Source organism: Trachinotus anak, unplaced genomic scaffold (assembly GCF_046630095.1).
Source record: "Trachinotus anak isolate AG129_WGS33_773 ecotype Australia unplaced genomic scaffold, CSIRO_AGI_Tana_v1 ptg000021l, whole genome shotgun sequence".
NCBI lineage: Eukaryota > Metazoa > Chordata > Actinopteri > Carangiformes > Carangidae > Trachinotus > Trachinotus anak.
The window spans coordinates 21,571,973-21,590,008 of NW_027273872.1; the positions used below are offsets into that span (position 1 = coordinate 21,571,973).

The 18,036-nt window shown below is 42.7% G+C and overlaps 2 protein-coding genes across 2 annotated transcripts; one reads left to right on the forward strand and one right to left on the reverse strand.

Annotated features, from left to right (window-relative positions):
• Positions 1-4,501: 4,501 nt before the first annotated feature.
• Positions 4,502-11,487, forward strand: LOC139637808 (integral membrane protein 2A-like). The gene is made up of 6 exons (XM_071506695.1): positions 4,502-4,883; positions 5,300-5,437; positions 6,996-7,181; positions 7,292-7,402; positions 9,334-9,478; positions 10,170-11,487. The coding sequence occupies exons 1-6, from the start codon at positions 4,812-4,814 to the stop codon at positions 10,262-10,264; spliced, it is 747 nt and encodes a 248-aa protein (XP_071362796.1). The 5' UTR covers positions 4,502-4,811; the 3' UTR covers positions 10,265-11,487.
• A 218-nt stretch (positions 11,488-11,705) lies between these two features.
• gpr174 (G protein-coupled receptor 174) lies at positions 11,706-17,701 on the reverse strand. The gene is made up of 3 exons (XM_071506694.1): positions 17,430-17,701; positions 14,312-14,804; positions 11,706-12,720 (listed from the first exon to the last, which is right to left on the reverse strand). The coding sequence occupies exons 2-3, from the start codon at positions 14,513-14,515 to the stop codon at positions 11,914-11,916; spliced, it is 1,011 nt and encodes a 336-aa protein (XP_071362795.1). The 5' UTR covers positions 14,516-14,804; positions 17,430-17,701; the 3' UTR covers positions 11,706-11,913.
• Positions 17,702-18,036: the final 335 nt, after the last annotated feature.

Sequence of the window (18,036 nt, forward strand, 5' to 3'; positions counted from 1 at the left end):
TATTATTATTATTATTATTATTATTATTATTATTATTATTATTGTTATTATTATTATTGTTATTATTATTAAGAGTAGTAAAAATATTAACTTAAGTTGCATTAAACAAAGCCAAGTTTTACAAAGTCAAGGAAAACATATGATGACAATGAAATGAACCAAATTACAATAATTAATATAAATCTGTATCAATAACACACACAAATACATATTTATCATTCACTGTAAATACATGAGAGGTGGTAAAATAAAATATCAATAAGATATGTTAGTATCACTTTCTAATAAGGCACCCTGTATGCAGGCTTATGGTGGGTTTCTTGATGATTAATATTGCTTATTATTTATTAAAGCTTTGGTTAGTAATAAGCCATTAATAAAAACAAGTGTGTAATTGCAGCCAGGATCCAATTTATTCACATTTATACCCTTGATAGATCCACTAGTTATAATTTATAAAGCCTTTATAAAGTATGTTGTAATAGAAAGTGGTAAAGATATGGGCTGTTAACCATCATAATATGCATTATCCAAAAATGTTGATATTTTAGTAGAAAGAATGGTCTTTGGCCAATAAATGATTGTATATATCAGAAATCAGTCTGAAGAGCTCAGTTTCCTCTCAGTTATGATCTATGGTATTTAAGCAGTAGTTGCTTAAGGACAGGGGTGTGTCAGTTTCTCCACAGTGTTACGGCCTCTTCCATAACCTCTGCAGACTGCTAACACCTGATTACAGATGTTTTAGAGTCCAGGGAGGACTGTGGCCTCGTCAGTCCTCTGTCTATTTCTGACTGGAGCCTTAAGGCCTCAAAACAACCTCTGTGTCATGACTGAAGAAAAATACGGATCAGTGTATTGCCCTGGAGTGGAAAGGTGTGTGTGTGTGTGTGTGTGTGTGTGTGTGTGTGTTTGATCCTCCCGTGAACCTGACAGAGGTGACGTCACTGAATCTGGAAGTGATTCGACCAGGCTATGATGCTATTGGCCACGATTCAAGAGAGGGTGTGTGTGTGTGTGTGTATGTGTGTGTGTGTGTGTGTGTGTGTGTGTGTGTGTGTGTGTGTGTGCTCCACTGGTGTAAAGTCAACATGGCCGTAGCACTCTGGAGCAGTCTCATGATGATGAGGTAATTTCCCCAGAGTTTAACCCTCAGCAACATAACAGACATCTGTCCATTTCCATCCCTCCGTCCTCCTCTGTGCCCTTTCATCCCTTTTCATCCCATCTGATTCTTCCACCTTTTCCTTTCTACCTGTGCCAGTTGCTTACCTTGAGTTGTCCTTCATCACACACATATGGGACCCTTCTTCAAGTCGTACCTTTTGTCCTCTCCTTCACTCCTGTGCTTCAAAAATCCTTTCATCCCATAGTTTTCTTCTTTTTCTGTCTTTACACCACCTCCTTACTGCTTCAAACAGACAGACAGTCGACACATGCATTCCTCATAAACACAGTCATATAAAACTTAGTGTTCTGATATGTTACGTCATATATTATTTTAGCCTCGATTAAATGACTCAGTGAGTACAACAGAAGGGTATTAAATTTCACTTTCTGTGTAGAAGACATTAACAGATGAGATTCAAGGAACAGTTTTAATCAAGATTCAAGTCAAGAATTGTAAATCTAAACTTAGCCCAGCTATAATGCTAGTGTTTACACAGTGGAGACTTTTATACATCACTAATGTTAAAATGGGCTGCACCAGACAAACTAATTCTAGTTAACCTCTAGTAACAACCGGACAATAATTGTGTATACCCTGTAGCTAACTGTCAGATGTAGTGGGAACTGTTGCATGGTAAACTTAACACACTGACAAAGCTAACGTTAGCTTGAAACTATAACTGTTTCGAGTGAAGAGCAGGTGAGTCTATATGAAAACACTTGATAAAATGTGGTTTAATAAGTGCAAACTGAAACTATATTAAATAATGTCTCAAAAAACAAAACAAAACACAATACCTCCAATTATATAAACCTACAGCATGCCAGTAATGTTGTTCTCACATATTTCCCAGTCATTGTCAACTGTGTCTGTAAATTATTACATTGCTAAAGTCTTTATTAGCTAACACATCTTAGCACTAACTAGCTAGAGACTAGCTAGTAGTTAGTAAGAACTTTGAAAGAGCTTGATGCACAAATTGGTGCAACTCAATCCCGATCTTTAATCCAACATTACCCAACCCCCCACCGGTCCCACCAGAGACCCATCAGCATGAAATTATTACATTCCCTGAGGTGGGCCAAGCTGAGAGGATGAAGAGTATGAGACAGGCAGACAGGCAGTGCTATGGGAGAGCGAAGGTAGCTTTAGAAGCTGATACTCACAGGAAAGACTCATTTGTCACCCTTGTCTCAAAGCCATATGTGATTGCCAAAAGTGTGTGTGTGGCGGGGCAAGGATCACGGGAGTGTGATGCACGCTGATTTTGAGGGGGAATCTGAACGAGGCTTTGAAGCAGCATCACTCCTCTCCGCCATATGTCTAACCATGAGAGCAGCTCTTTTGTTTCTCTCTTACATTTTCTCCATCTCCCTCTTCTCTCTCTCTCTCTCTCTCTCTCTCTCTCTCTCTCTCTCTTTGACCACTAAATGTTCTCCCACTCGAGGCACATGGTGATTATGGTGGGTCCACATGAAGACATGTCAGTGACGTTATGAAGCACTGAGCAGTGTCTAACTTTTCAGTTCAACGCAGCTCTGTGGTTTGATGTTACCATAGCAGTTTTTTGTGCTCTGTGTCTGTGTGTGTATGTGTGTGTATATGTGTGTGTGTGTGTGTGTTGTATATATGGCTCGGGAGCAGCAAAAGGGACAAAGTCATTTGTCACTTGCGGCTTCACATGTCTGGTATTGAAATTGATGACAAATCTATGAGGTGTGTGTCTGTGTGTGTGTGTGTTCATATTTGCTGGCTAGCAAGTGGGTGATGTCATGCATGAGAGCTTCTTTTTCTCACACTTTGTGAAGCCAGCTATGCCCCTGCAGACTTTCACAGTTTGCTGACATTGCAGGCAAGGAGTGTGTGTTTGTGTATGCATGTGCATGTGTGTCTAGCGGGTGTGTTTTTATTGCTTTTATTGGACGTTTGCTGCAGGCCACAGGGAAACATTGGCATTCAGACTCCATCATACATGCCTGCCATCCACCATTATGACGCCCACTGCCTCTGTGTGCCCATGCACAATAACATGGGTGTTCATTTGTGTATGTTTGGTCTTTTCAGTCTGAGAGGTACAGACATTCTACCAAGCAGGCGTGTTAGAAAGTTTGAGATGTAAACTGGATGGACGGCAAGTTTAATCCACCGTTAATCAGCTCCTCGGAAAACTCACTCAAGCATCAGACACTGCAGATTGCTCTGCCTCTCCCTGTAACTCCGTCTCTGTGTTTTTCCCAGTCATCACTTTACTCTCCCCCTGAATCACTCCATTTCACCCCCACCTGCCTCCACGCTTCTTCCCCCAAACTTCCCTTGTTTCCCTCAGAGTGTGGTCCCCTCCTCGCTCCCTCCCTCCCCTGCTTTTTTCTCTTCCTCTCTTGTGTGTGATGCCGAGAAGCCCTCAGGATTAAATCTAAGTCTTTTGTTTATCATCTCAGCTATTACTGCTAATGCTGGCTCTCCCCTCTCTCTTGCAGCATGTATGTGCGTGTGTGTCCACACATGCATGTGTGGGCAAGCTCTCAGATCAAACGCAGCGTAAGACGAGCCCATAAACAAGCCTTCAGGACCACTTAGGATTTTCAGGGAGAGTCCGTGTTGGGGGGGTACACGGAGGGGGAGTTAGGTACAGAAATCAGCTGCTCTGTTTATGTACCTTTCAGTGGTGATTACCGGTCCAATCCGTCTGTTTAACAGAGGAAATATCATAGCCTGGCAGTGTGTGAGTGTGTGTGTGTGTGTGTGTGTGTGTGTGTGTGTTTGTGAGACTGGGAGATGCATATGGTACAGTTGCAGTGCAGAGGGTTGGAGGGATGCCACAGAGTTGCGTGGAATTAGGGCGCTGGTGCAGCAGTAAGTGTTTATTTACTCATACGAGCAACCCTGAGTCAGGAGAGTGAAAGCAGAGGAAGCAGAGGACCACCACAGACCAGAGAGAGAGAGCGAGAGGACTGAGGACATGTGTCAGGCGTACTGTATAGCCTTGGCACTGGCCTGTGTTTCCACACAGTGCAGTGAAGGCTGTGTACTGTGTGTGTCAGTGTGAGTGGGCAGACCCACTGGCAGGTAGTGCCCAGCATGTAGGAGGGAATATATTTACAGAGTCAGTTTACAGAGTGGATTATTCACAGAAGTGAATAGGCCACATTATACACTCAAAATATCATTTTCATTACAGCGCAGTCGGTGCAAGACTGAGTCATGTTTATGTCACGTACTCTGCAGAATGAGTTTTAACATGAAGTGCAATCAGTTCAACAGGAAGCGTTTTCATCGGAGGAAAATGTGGGGAGGTCCCGCCGGCGGCCACTAGATGGCGCCAACCTCACACACATGATCTGTCAGGAGAGCTGCAGTGAACGAGCCAATAAATGGTTTCAGCGGTCACTGTCAAACCAGCAACAACAGTCGTTAAAATCAAACCAGGCGTGAGCGGCTTTTTACATGTAGTGTAGCCTGAGTTTGAAGCAGATTCCGCAGCTTCTTAATCCCCTCCAGCCACCGGAAGCGCCGGATAAAGCCGAGGCTGCAAAGTGCGTCACAGCGCGGAGCCGCGGAGGAGAAACGGAGCTCGCGTCTCGCCGACAGTCTCCACTGCTCTGCTCGCACATCAAGCCCGAGCTGACGTCCCCGCACCACCATGGTGAAGATCGCTTTTAACTCGGCTCTGGCGCAGAAGGCGCTGGGCAAAGATGTGCCGGCCGCTATGAAGGTGAGCTAGCGGGCTTCAAATGCGGGGTCTGAGCCCGGTGTGCGTGTTCAGCCTGGTGGCAGGCCTGCACCGGCCGCAGACAGTTAGCCGTGACTGTGGACTTTATCCATGCCATTTGCATAGGGTCATTATGCATGCTCATACATATTCCAGATATGATATTGATAGGGTTGCGGTATTTTTTGCAAAATGCACAAAGGCTCATATTGCACCTGATGCAGCACACAACTAGGACCGCCCATCTCCTGAACAGCTGTCCTGCAGAGGCCAGAGATTGAATGGGATCATAGGATTCCTGTAGGTCGATTGTTGACATTCAGTGCATGCAACATTAAAATTATTAACTGTGGAATTGCTGACAGTATTTTGTGTGTGTGTGTGTGTGTGTGTGTGTGTGTGTGTGTGTGTGTGTGTAGGATCCCGAGCTGGCCTCTGCTCCAGCGGGCAACGAGGGCTCCACAGGTCGCTGTCTGCTCACCCTGCTGGGCATCGCCTTCATCCTCAGCGGGCTCATCGTGGGGGGAGCATGTCTCTATCGATATTTCACCCCAAAGGTGGTTGTGTGTGTGTGTGTGTGTTAGCTTGTGTTTGTGCGTATTGCTTATTGTTATTACAGGTCATAATAGTATTATCATTGTGAAAGGGTTTTCTATGGTTCTGTGGTTTAGAGGCTTTAATGGTGAAGGTTAACCGAGGGCAAATTTAATAAATATGTCCTATCTGCATGTGTGAACCTTGTCCAACAGCCATACTCCATTTGCCACAAGGAATGTGATGTGTCTCAATGTGCTGTGGTCCAATATACTGGTCACGCTATGAGAAATCCTCTATCCAGGCTGCATATTAGTTAAAATTTGCTTAACATTACAAAATACAGAACACACTGAGATGGACAATCATGGAAAAATCTTGCTCATACATCCCATTTAATTAAATGCAGCAGGAAAACTTGAGTGTCCAAGTGGTTTAGATACATGTTATATACAGCAGCTGTGGACCTCTATCTGCACTGTCACTGTCTAATAAAGACAAACTGCTCTTCCCAAAAATGTCCCTTTGACCAGAGACGTGCAGGGGCAGAGTTTGGCAGAATTATTCAGGCTGTTTGTGATTGCTGATAAGACACGAAGAGTGCTGACTCTTGCCCGCCTTTATCTTTAGAGAAAGTGCAGACTTCAACTATTTGAATTTTGCTGTGTTGTCAGTGGGAGGGTCTCACATTCAGTGGAGCTTCGCTGTGCGTGCCCACAGGGGTTTTTCCTCTCATGCAAATGAAGCACAGCCTGAAATACCCTCTTAAACTAATCATACAATGCATAAACAATATCCAGCTTCGTTCAGGAGATTCATCTAACGCACATATTCTGATATTGAATACTCAACATTCTTCTCATCCTTTATTTTGGTGTTAAACCAGCAAGTTCCTGTAAGAAACAAATTGGTTATTTACCTTAGAGCAGTTGCTTCCTCCTATGCAAACTATAACATTGTAATGAGACAGTTTTTTTTGTCATTGCGCAATAAATTTATTGCATACTTGCAAATATATACAAAGTACATGTTATAAAAAGAAATACAGTAGAACATCCTGTCTAAGTCATGTGTCCTGGATGAAAGTCAGAACTGTTACAAAACTGTTGCTGCTTGTGAGCAAACTCTACTTTACTGGGCCACAGTGAAACCCATCACGTGCTCTGGCTCCCCCTGGCAGCCACAGGCTGCTGCAGTATGTTTCGTCTGTTGTAGGGCTGCAGCTGTTTGTTGAACACGAGACAGGGGCAGAGCAAATAGGTGAATACACTGCAGAGAAACCACGGACTGCGTAGATGGTGGCACTTGTGGTTGCAAAGTCAGAGACCGACTGTTTAACAATAACAAATTATGTTGGTGGCAGGTGTTGTTTTTGCTCCTGTGTATACATGACCAAATGCTGAAGTGTGACTAGTCTTGTGCAGGTTCATGCTGATTTTCTGAAGGATGAAATACAAGCAGATAAAGTGAAGAAAGTGGGGAGTTTCAAAGATGTAAATTAACATTTGATGACAAAGTGAGGCTGTGAACTTGATCATTCTTCACGTCTATCACAGTGATTTAATTTGCGTCCTCCTTCAGAGGCTGTATCACGGCGCGATGCAGTTCAATGACGTGTCAAACGGAGCCGGAGGAGAGAACCAGCCGTACTACCTGCCACGGGTGGAGGAGGAGGTGGAAATCTCTGACAGCATGGCCGTCATCAGCGTCCCGCCTCCCCGCTTCAGACCCGGAGACCCTGCTTACATCCTCCATGACTTCAACAGGGTGAGGATGAGGAAAAGTCTGACTGATTACCTCCCATGCAGTACCATAGATACACTCCTGTTAATGTGGTTATCATTGCTGATTACGGTGTGTGTGTGTGTGTTAAGTAGAAGCTGACAGCGTATCTGGACCTGACCCTGAGGACCTGCTTTGTGATTCCTCTGAACACCTCGGTGGTGCTCCCCCCTCAGGACCTCATTGACCTCTTCTCACAGCTGATGGTGAGCAGTGATTGGCTTGTGTCCTTGGGGTGATAACAGAATCTAAGGATGCAGCTGCCAGTGTAAGAGACCTAGCGAGCTTGGATGGTAGAAAAACAGCTATAGTTGGACTGTGCTCTCACTCAACCTCATGCCTGAGCCCTAATATGAGGAGCTAAATGTTACCTGGGGAAACCCAGAGATTTGTAATAATACTACAGATTTAATCCCCATGTAATTGTGATGTGTCTGCACACCTCACTTTCAATCAGAGTAATCACTGCCAGAATTTGGGTCTGGCATGTTGATTTTCCCTTTCATTGTCTTTAGACATGTGTTATGAAAAGGTATCAGCATGATTAACTAAATCCATAGTAGATGACATTAAGCACAAGTGTCAAGTGTTCTTCGCTAAATCTCAGACTTAAAATGTGTCTCAGCTCCGTAGTACACATTTAACATACTTCACCATTTTATTCTAACAGGAAATGATCTAATATGTGAGATATAGTCAATCAAATTGCAAATTTGGAAACCTTCTACCAGTTATTCCCCATCACCCACATTGTATTTTTTTTCCAGTAGTGAGTAGGTCTTCCAGGCTCATTGCATATTACAGTGTGGGAGAATAATGTGTGCATCAACAGCACACTCCTTTATGCTGCGTACTGTGTACTTAGAGTATATTTTATTTTGTCACTTTTTTATACTGATACATATTCACACCAGCTTAGACTCACAATTAGTACAGCCCTGCGAGCGGCTGCACCTCTGTGAAGCTTTATCTAGGCACAGTGGTGCTTAGAGCTAAATGCTAAAGTCAGCATGCTAATATGCCGATGTTTAGCAGGTGTCATCTTCACAGTCACTTAGTTTAGCGTGTTAGCATACTAATATTTGCTAATTAGCACTAAACACAAAGTGCTACAGTCGCTGATGGGAATGTCATATGTTTTGCAGATACAGTATTTGGTCATTAACCAAATTTTGCTGTGATGACGGTGCTAAATGAAAAATGTGAAGAAATTACCAAAGTTCTAATCCGTCCAATACTTGTGGTGATATTTTGCTAAAAAACACAAATAAGGACCCTGTGGTGGTGGGGTGACCAACACTAGCATTTTTAGAGCCATGCTGCTGGCATAGCTTCAAATTTTGAACATAAGCATCTACAGACGGGTGACAAATTAAAGGAAAAACTGAGAAATGACTGGAGGACAGGATGACAATGCCCTGCATCCAGAGGCCACGAGGGGTCACTGAATGGTTTGATGCAAATCATGTGAATCATATGCTTTGGCCTTCACAGTCACCAGATCTCAACTCAATTAAACACCTAGACCGGCCCTATTAGACAGCACTCTCCACCACCATCAATGTCATCAAAACACCAAATGAGGGAAGATCTTTACGAAGAACGATGTTCATCACTCCAGTAGAGTTTAGAGACTTGGAGAATCAAAGCCAAGAGGCATTGAAGCTGTCCTGGTGACACATGGTAGCCCAACACCTTACTTTTATGTTTATGTTGTTTTCCCCTTTAATTTGTCATCTGTATGTGTTTCTTAAGCCCCTTCATGTACACAATCAGGTTCCCATTTGGTTTTATGAGTTTTACCGAGAGTAGAAAGTGATCAGCAAGTTTTAAAGCAGATGCCATGACAGTATGTCGGCAATGAGAGTTTCATTAGGTTGCAAAAAATGATTTTCAGTGAGGTGTCCACCATGACATGTTGTAAAACATTCGGCGTTTGGTGGGTGGTGGTGCAACTGGCGAATTTCAGTATCTTGCATGACAAAATGCAGAAGTTTGGAGATGACTCATTCCCAAACATGGTTTTCACACTTGTCTGCAGACGTGTCCACCGAGCTGCTTTTCTTTTTAGGAACTTATACAAGTAGTTTAAAACTGTCTTTACTGCACCCTTGACGGTCCGTTCTCTTTTTTCTAGTCTGGCTCTTACCGCAGCTACCTGGTGCACGAGGATCTGGTGGTGACGGAGCGTATTGATGACATCAAACCTCTGGGCTTCTACATCCGCCGGCTGTGTGATGGAAAGGAAACGTACAGAATGCAGCGTCGGGCCAGCCTGCCAGGTATGGATGTAGTGCACATCCAAAACTGATGACATTTTGTCCCATTTAAAAAGGACCAGAATGCGCCAGCAGATTTTTCCCTCGTTCAAAAGAGCATTAAACATTTTTTTTGACAGATTTGTAGAAACAGCCAGGCTAACAGGGCCTGGAGGACATTTCAGATGGCAGCAGTTGACTCATGTCTGAGTGCTGACGTAGGTTACAGCAAAATAAAATCCATTATGAACAAAAATACACTAAATTTAGCTTGTTTAGAAGGGGCTGTGCACAGATTGTTTGCATCTGGTTTTACTTGTTATGGTAACCCCCTCACTGGAATTACAACATGTGAACTAGTGATGTATTAATAGTCCTCGGTTGAGTAAGATAGGTAGTGTTAAGATCAACAACTCACACTACGGCTATGACTAATGACGACAGCCTCTCAGCTAGTTTAACACACAGATATTTTACCAGTCAAATGACCAAACTGACAACACTAATATAGGGGGGAGCTACTATAAATAGAAACTTGAATTTATTCTTTTTGATAATTACAATTTAGTCCAAATAAGAACAAACACCTGCTTCTACACCTTCCTGCTTCTTAGCAAAAATAAACATACATTTCAGTTCAGTTGTTGAAAATGTATCAAACACATGGTCACTTGAATTTTGAGGACTAACGCTCGTGTGTCTTTGCGTCTGTCAGGTGGAGGCATCCAGAAGCGCTCTGCAGACGAGTGTTTCACCATCCACCACTTTGAGAACAAGTTTGTGACTGAGACCCGGATCTGCAAGGCTTGATGGGAAAGTATGAGCGTAGGTCAAGGAGAGAGTGATAGAGAGAGTGACAGAGAGTGACAGAGTTGGTGGGAGTGGGCGCAGGAGGGAACAACTTTCAGCAGAAAGTTACTTTTGTATAAAACTCTAACCCCACTTCTTGCCTCCCCTGCTTTAACCCCAGTGATCAGTGAATTTAAGTTACAGCGTTATAGCCCCAACCTCCCTCCCCCTATATTCCCCTGAACCTGTATAAGTAGCTCATAGCTCCTTTGCTCAAGTATTCACTAGCTAGTCTTGTACTGATAACCTGCGTCAGCCTGCTAACTAAGGATATAACCAAGTTTCATTTGTTAGGTTTATTTTTGTTCTGTTGCTTCCTGCAGACTTATCTTATTGTTGTTACTGTGTTGCGACATCTAGTCACCTCCAGACGAGAGGTGCTAATCATTCTACTGAATATCCTCGTGATGCTGAGAAGTCTTTCATATCGGACCTGTCTGTGTGTCAGCCTACTGTTCCCACTCTCGATGGGGTTTATAGAGCAGCCTTGATGTTACAGTGTTATATAGCACTAGTCACCCTGGAGAGCTACGGTACCGTACAGTTACAGTGCACCTGTAACATGTTTGTTACAGGTGCACTACAGAGACTCTGCTGTCCTGTTGTGTGACGATTTCATGTGAACCTGATGGTGAACAGCCCAGCACCCTATATGACCAGTGTATGTGTTTGTGTAGAAACCTCATTTGTGACAATAAACTTGAGGGATGAGCTGTAGGAGTGTATAAGCTAAAGGGAAATTTCACCAAATTTTGAAACTTGTTTTTTTTTTAATTCTTTTTTATAATTTTGTTGTCCCATAATATGAGATGATCTTTACTGAGGCTGTAAGAAATACGTTCCTGTAAGTTTAGCATCTTTTTGAACACAATATATTTAAAATTGTCACAGGAACAAATTATGTGCATACATTTGGTTATTTTGATTTTGAAAGTCCTGGAAAAAAAAGCTTCTTTGAAGTATGAAATGGGCTTTTTGCCAATTAAAGTCATTTTCAAAAGTTTCCCACACAATGTCTGCACAGAGAGACAATCAGACAGGAAGTGAGCTTGTAAAAATGTGTTTCTGTCTCAGCTTTTTAACTGAATACTAGAAGATTAGATACAAAAAACAATGTTGTGTGCAGCTACTGAACTGAACTTCACTTTGTTGTTGAATAAAGTTGCATTTCTTTACCTACTGAATATCTTGGCAGTTTGCTTTTTATTACCGCACCAATGAAGGGAGCACTTTAGACAGCCAACACTCACCCTTTTATCACAGCGCGTCATTAAACTGGAACTAGACGACAAATGTGGCTGGAATGGGGGATTTTCCTGTATTCAGTATTTCCTGATGCTCATTAGAGACATTGGCACTGATGGCAAGCTCATGCTCCAGAACAAGAGTGACTCACTTCATGAGGGCTGTACAAATTTAGATAGACACCTTTTTATTAAAAAAATAAATAGAAAAAAAAATCACATTTTGCAACTTTCTCCCATACTTTTACATACTAGTTTGCATGTAAATCATATCTGTAGTTTTTAGCAATGCATAGAATTCATGTCAAGGTTTAGTGGTTGAGATTAAACTGTCGGTCCTTCAACACGAGGGACTTAGACTGTAGTCTAGTCATCCTCTGGCCCCTCTCCTCCAGTTATGCAGGACAGACGCCTGCTGAAAGTCATGCTTTCCGGTATCTCTGGCTTGCTCAGTCGCCTCCAGAATTCATCAGTTGTGAAATAGTATATGAGTGGGTCCAGGCTGCAGTTCAGGCTGGCCAAACAGAGCGTGACAGGGTGACACCGCAGAATCAGGTCCCTGAGGGAACAGTTGCTAAGAGATTTGGCTTTGACCAAGAAGTCCAGGGGCATGGTGACATGGTAAGGAGCAAAGCACACTAAGAAGACCACAGCACAGCTGAGCACCATCCGTAACGCCCTCCGCTTCTCCCCTCGGTCATGAATTGCCCCCGCTGTGAGGTCCCGAAGGCTCCCAGCAGTTAGGCAGGTGCAGGCCAACACCAGGACGAGTGGGATGATGAAGCCCACCAGCTCAGCTATGATGAGGAGGGTCCAGGCTGCTGGTTCACTGATAGCCCTCATGGGCAGTTCTGAGAAACACACCGAGACGTTGCTGAGGGTGTTATTGTGTTGTTCAGATTTGGGGTTCCTCAGCAGAGGGAACGGCAGACAGGCCAGGCAGACGAACAGCCAGCCCACTGCACAGATAAGCATGTCCCCCTTTCGCTTGGAAGAGTTGTACCTCAGCGGGCGCATGATGAGCTCACAGCGACGCACACTGACACACACCAGGAAGTAGATGGAGGCGTACATGTTGACATACTTGAGATAGAAGCAGATCATGCAGAGATGATGACCAAAGGGCCAGGTGTTGTTCAGGTAATAGTAGATCCTCAGAGGCAGAGAGAGGACCTGAGGAGAGCAGAGAGTGTCAGCTTGTTCACAAGAAGAAAACTGTCATCTTCAGATAATCTGCTCCTTCTGCTTCTCCTGAAACATCTAGTCAGTTAATCAGCAACAAGATTATTTACAACAATTTTGCTAAGTAATTGTTTAAAGGAATAGTTCGTGTTGTTTAAAATCTGCTTTAGTCATATGTGGTAGTTGGCCATTGACTTGAGGTGCTAATATTAGGTTTGACTGAACTTTGGTCGGCATTTTAGTAAAGAATTTCAACAGGGAGGAATTTTGTTTGTTTTGTTATATAACCCTGTTACCCACAACTCCCCAAACATGTCATGGACATTTTCCAGTACTTCTTGTACAAAACTTCTTGTTTTTCTGAATAAAGGAGATTGTTATCTCAGAAAAGTTTTCATGGAAAAAAAAAATCCTATTTGTTTTTCTGAATTAACGAGATCGTTATCTCCGAAAAGTTTTCATGCAAAAAAAAAAATCCTATTTGTTTTTCTGAATTAACAAGATCAGTATCTCATTATTCTGAGAGTAGTTTATTTAGAAAAAATCCTGCTTTTCTGTATCAGTGAGATCATACCTCAGAACTCTAGAATAATCTCGTTATCTCAGAAAACCAGAGCAGATTTCACGTTAGGCTTCTGTAGCAAACAACTATTTTCTAGTAGAGATATAGTGGAGCAATGGCGTCCTGAACAGAGAAGGAAGTCGCACCCCATCTGTGTGTTGAGCTCTCTGGCAGGTCTGGGTCATGAATGTCATTACAACAGATATTCTGTGTAATCAAACATTCATGAACTATTTATACAATAGTTATGGATGCGTCATAGGGAAAGTTATAATTGTTGACAAATACATTAAAAATAATTGTTGACAAATACATTAAAATTACTGATTATTCTGCTTACAGAATAATCAGTAATGAAAATTATTAGTACTTGCAGCTCAAAGACAAATAGCTGAATTAGGGTAGATAAGGCAAACACAGAGACAGATAACCACACATAACTACAGTTTGCAAAAGTTTGGGCAGACTTCACACGTCAATTCATGTGGTCTTGTAGGTCAGGTTTTCTCTGATGACACTTCCATGTAAACCCTGTCTGTGCGTCAGTGCTGCACCTAAATCTTCCTGCAGCTCACTGCAGTTATGAGGGGGTTTTGCTCTGCCTTCCTGCCCAGCAGATTTAGCTGAATGTTTTCATGATCTTGTCTCGACTTCCACAGTCCCCCTTCACTGGCATTTCTTGATGAAATTTTGGACAAAGGTGATTTAAAGCTAGAGGCACTTTGTCATATTTTTAAAGTCTGTGAAGCTTAACTTAAGGGCAGATCTGAGGTTAGTTGGTTGGTGGTTATTGAGTATTACCGCAACGTTTGAAGAGTCAGAGAATTTATCACCTAATGATGATGTTTGATTTATAAGCCCAAATGAGCAAATGAACCTCTGAGTTTTTTACAAGTGGAAAGGTGCACAAACTTTTGCACACACCTGTATACGAGTAATTATATGAATAAAAATATGAATAAAAAATTTATAATAAAATGATGAAATATGAATTAGAAAAGGCATGGAAGGATTTTTTACCTGCAGCAGGTCGGCTACAGCCAGGTTCATCATGAACACCACAGCCTTCTTGGTTTCTCTGGTATAGACCCTGAACACCCAGAGCGCCAGCACATTACCCAGCAGGCCAGGTGCCAAGATCACACTGTACACCACTGCATACACATGGTGCTGATACATCCGGAGATCTTCTGCGTTTTCACAGCTTTCGTTAGCTAAGCTCATCTTAAGCCAAGAGCTGTTTATTGTTAAATGTTAGGACAAGCTGCCTTGTGAAGAAACTGGAAGCTTGTATCAGGAAAGCTGCTTGTAGTCTGGTGGTGGGTTTGTTTGAGCATCCATGCTGTCCATTATGTCGAGGAGAAGTTCGTGCTGTGACCTGTGTCACTATAGTCCTGGTTTCTGCAGCATCCCACAGAGAGAGATGATGTCTTTTAGTGCAGCTGAAGTTTGTGTCCAGCGCTGACAAACTGTCAGTGTTTCAGATCATGATCAACCCCAATGACGTGGCATCCTGGTAAAAGAGCGAGAAGTCGGTCAAATTAAGGACATTTTTAGTAAGATGTGTAAAATAGTGTCCTGAAGCCACAAAGCAGAAAAGAGTCCGTCTGTCTCTTTGAGTGTTGTCACTTCACATAAAGAGGACCCATCTCTGTGTGGGTTTCCTCCCACAGTCCCAAAACAAGAAGCTGTGATGAATCAGAAATTCTCAGTTACTCTCTACTACCTCCTGTCCTGCATTTCACCAAGTGCATGCTGGGATAGAAAACAGGATGATAGTTGTGTTGCAGTAAATCAGCCTTTTATGGCTTTTGCATGTTGCATGGTTGTTATCAACTACAGAGAAAGAGCCTTTCTCAATAGGACACATATCACACTGTACAGCACCCTGTGACAGATACACACATGCAAACACAGTCACACTTGCCAGCCATGGACTCAGCTTATTGCATCTTGAGTTTACCAGTGCGTATCATTAAAAAACCTATTTGTGTGACATAACAGCTCGTTGCAGTGGTATTTACAGTAAATATGCAAACCCACAGAGAAGCTGATGCTTCACTCTCCCACATATTGTTCATTGTGTTGCATCTCCACCTGCAGGGTTGCCCACAATAAGCCAGTGTGACACACCTCGGAGCGAGGCTTCAGTGAAACTTGTGTGGTTTGCAAGTGAGACCAGGCGCACGTTTAACAGGTCAGACTATAACAAACCTGCCTTCACTGAGTCTGGCTAGATATGAGGAACAACCCCCTTTTGTGGTTAACAGACACATTGTGTTTTCTTAACACATCCAACAGCACAAAGCGAAACTAATTTCAGAGCATTAGATATTATATGTAACTGTAAGCTCTGAAGAACTTGACTTCAAATGGAAATGCACAGTAATGTCAGGAACTGAACATCTAAGCTTGTAGGTGTAATACACCCACAGCTGTATTGTAGATGTACGCTGGTTTGCTTGGTTTTGCTATGACCCATATGAACTAATGAAGAACATACAATGTGAACTGTAAGGATTGATCCTACTTTTGATACTTTTAGAATCTGATCTGACTTTGTCTAAACTGATCTAGAGGCAGCTTTGTTTTCATTGTCTTGATCTTTCACACATACTACATTTTCACAGATAAGAACTGTTAGTTTGGGTTAGTCCCACTTCAAAAGGCAACTTGATGAATTTGAGGGGGATGATTAATAGGGTAGGAAAGAAAAAGAGAACCACTAAGCTAAAAAAAACTAACTTCAAAAAGTTTCTGCAACACAGATTCCTGTTCATTTTGTGGACTTTTCTCTGATCTTTGCTTTTCTTTAGTGAACAATGATATACATTTAGGCAAATTAGGTGTTTTGGTGGGATTCACTCTGTAGTGGGACCACCATTATAGACATATGACACATGCCAAGGGAGCTCCTCTATATTGTCACTGTATTTTTGTAACATGTTACAAGCTAAAAAGGTTGATAACCGCTTGTTTCATCCTTAACAATGTGTTGTATTAGATAGGTTCATCAAATATTTTTGGGAAAAGTAATATTAAGATGTAAGATATTAAGTGTAAAAAGTACAACATTTGGAGAATGTGGAAAGTACAAACTGAGTAACTGTACTTTCCACCACTTTCCCAGAGAGGTCATTAACAAGCAGATGGATTTTTGACAAGTAAAGAGGGGATTTGGACGCAGTACAGCTCTGCTTAAAGAGATATAAACTCTTCCACAGCACTCTGGCCTCTGCCCCTGCTCTCTGACTCTCTTTTATCCTGCTTCACAGTCCTCACAGAGAGCTCCCTCTGGACTCTCAGTCCCCACTCTTCCTTTTAGCTTCATTCACCTCTGACCCAACTGTGTTTTCTGGTGTGATTCTCTTCCCTTTGCTCTCACTTTTGCACGTACAGTTGGAAGCTGTCTGTATGATCTCGAGGGACCTCTCACTGAACACCAGTCATTTCCTCCTTGTATCTTGACACGGTGGATTTAAATGAGCAATGTTGACCTGTCAAGACCAGCCCATCTGTGATGTCCAATCATCATCATACTGTGACAGGAGCCATGTTGTGTGTCGTCCTGGCTTGTTGATATGTGGTTTAAGATGACTGTGGGTTATAGCAGATCTCTCTGTTTCAGAAAAGAGCTGCTCTGCTACCTCAGGAGTCAACAGTATTAGTCTTCAGATCTTGCCAATGGAAACACATTATTTTATCCACTGTGATTCATCTCTCTGTGGGTTTTTGGCGCATTACAGCTTTTCCATCTGGCCTCGTTTATCAGCACCCAAAATGTTGGTGGTGGGCACCCAGGTCCCTCCACGTGTGCTGCTCCAACACACAAAATATGCCGTGATACTGTACACTTACATGAACATATTAAGGGAACACACAGAGACACCATGACACTGGCTTAGACACACACACACACACAAACACACACACACACACACACAAACACACACACACACACACACACACACACACACACACACACGCACACGCACACTACATTACAGACATTCCACACACTGGAGAAACATACGAGATCCCCCATGAGGCATGACTCCACACTGAAAGCATCCAGCCTCTCACACCAAAGCTCACACTCACCGTTTTACAAGCGTTTATAAGATTGACATTATCTCACCTCTGTCTTCAAACTCGAAGCAGCATCGCATCAAAAAGCAGAAGGGCGAAGCATCAGCCAACACACATGCCATCCCCCTCCCTCTCCCCCCTCTAACACTATTCAGTTTCTCAGTCCCGCCCTCTCTCGCTGCTTTCCACTTTATCTGTTGCTCTCCCTCATCATCAGTTTCTTAATCTGTCTTTTCTATAATGTTATTTCCTGTTTTGATTTCTCACTGTGTTCTCTCTGTCTCCGTCTGCCTCTCTTTCTCTCTGTGTCTCTCTGCTGTACTGAAAGTTTTAGCGCACATAGGGCTTCCTGTGAGTGTAGGGGTGTGGTTTACAAGAATATTTGACACCATAACTTCTGCTATTATGCTCATTGCCACTTCTTTCCTTGTGGACCATGACTATCTGCCATGTCTGTCTTTCGAAGGCAAATACACATAACAACTGATCTGAACTCAGTACTAAAATTAGAAACAGAGAAGGGTTTTTTTTTTTGCCTTTTTGAAACTGCTTTTGGTTTCTTGCTCTCACGTGTTTCACAGCATGATATTTTCGCTACCAGATAAAATTTGAAGCATTGCATGAGCATGAGTTTGACCATGAAAAAGATAGGAAGT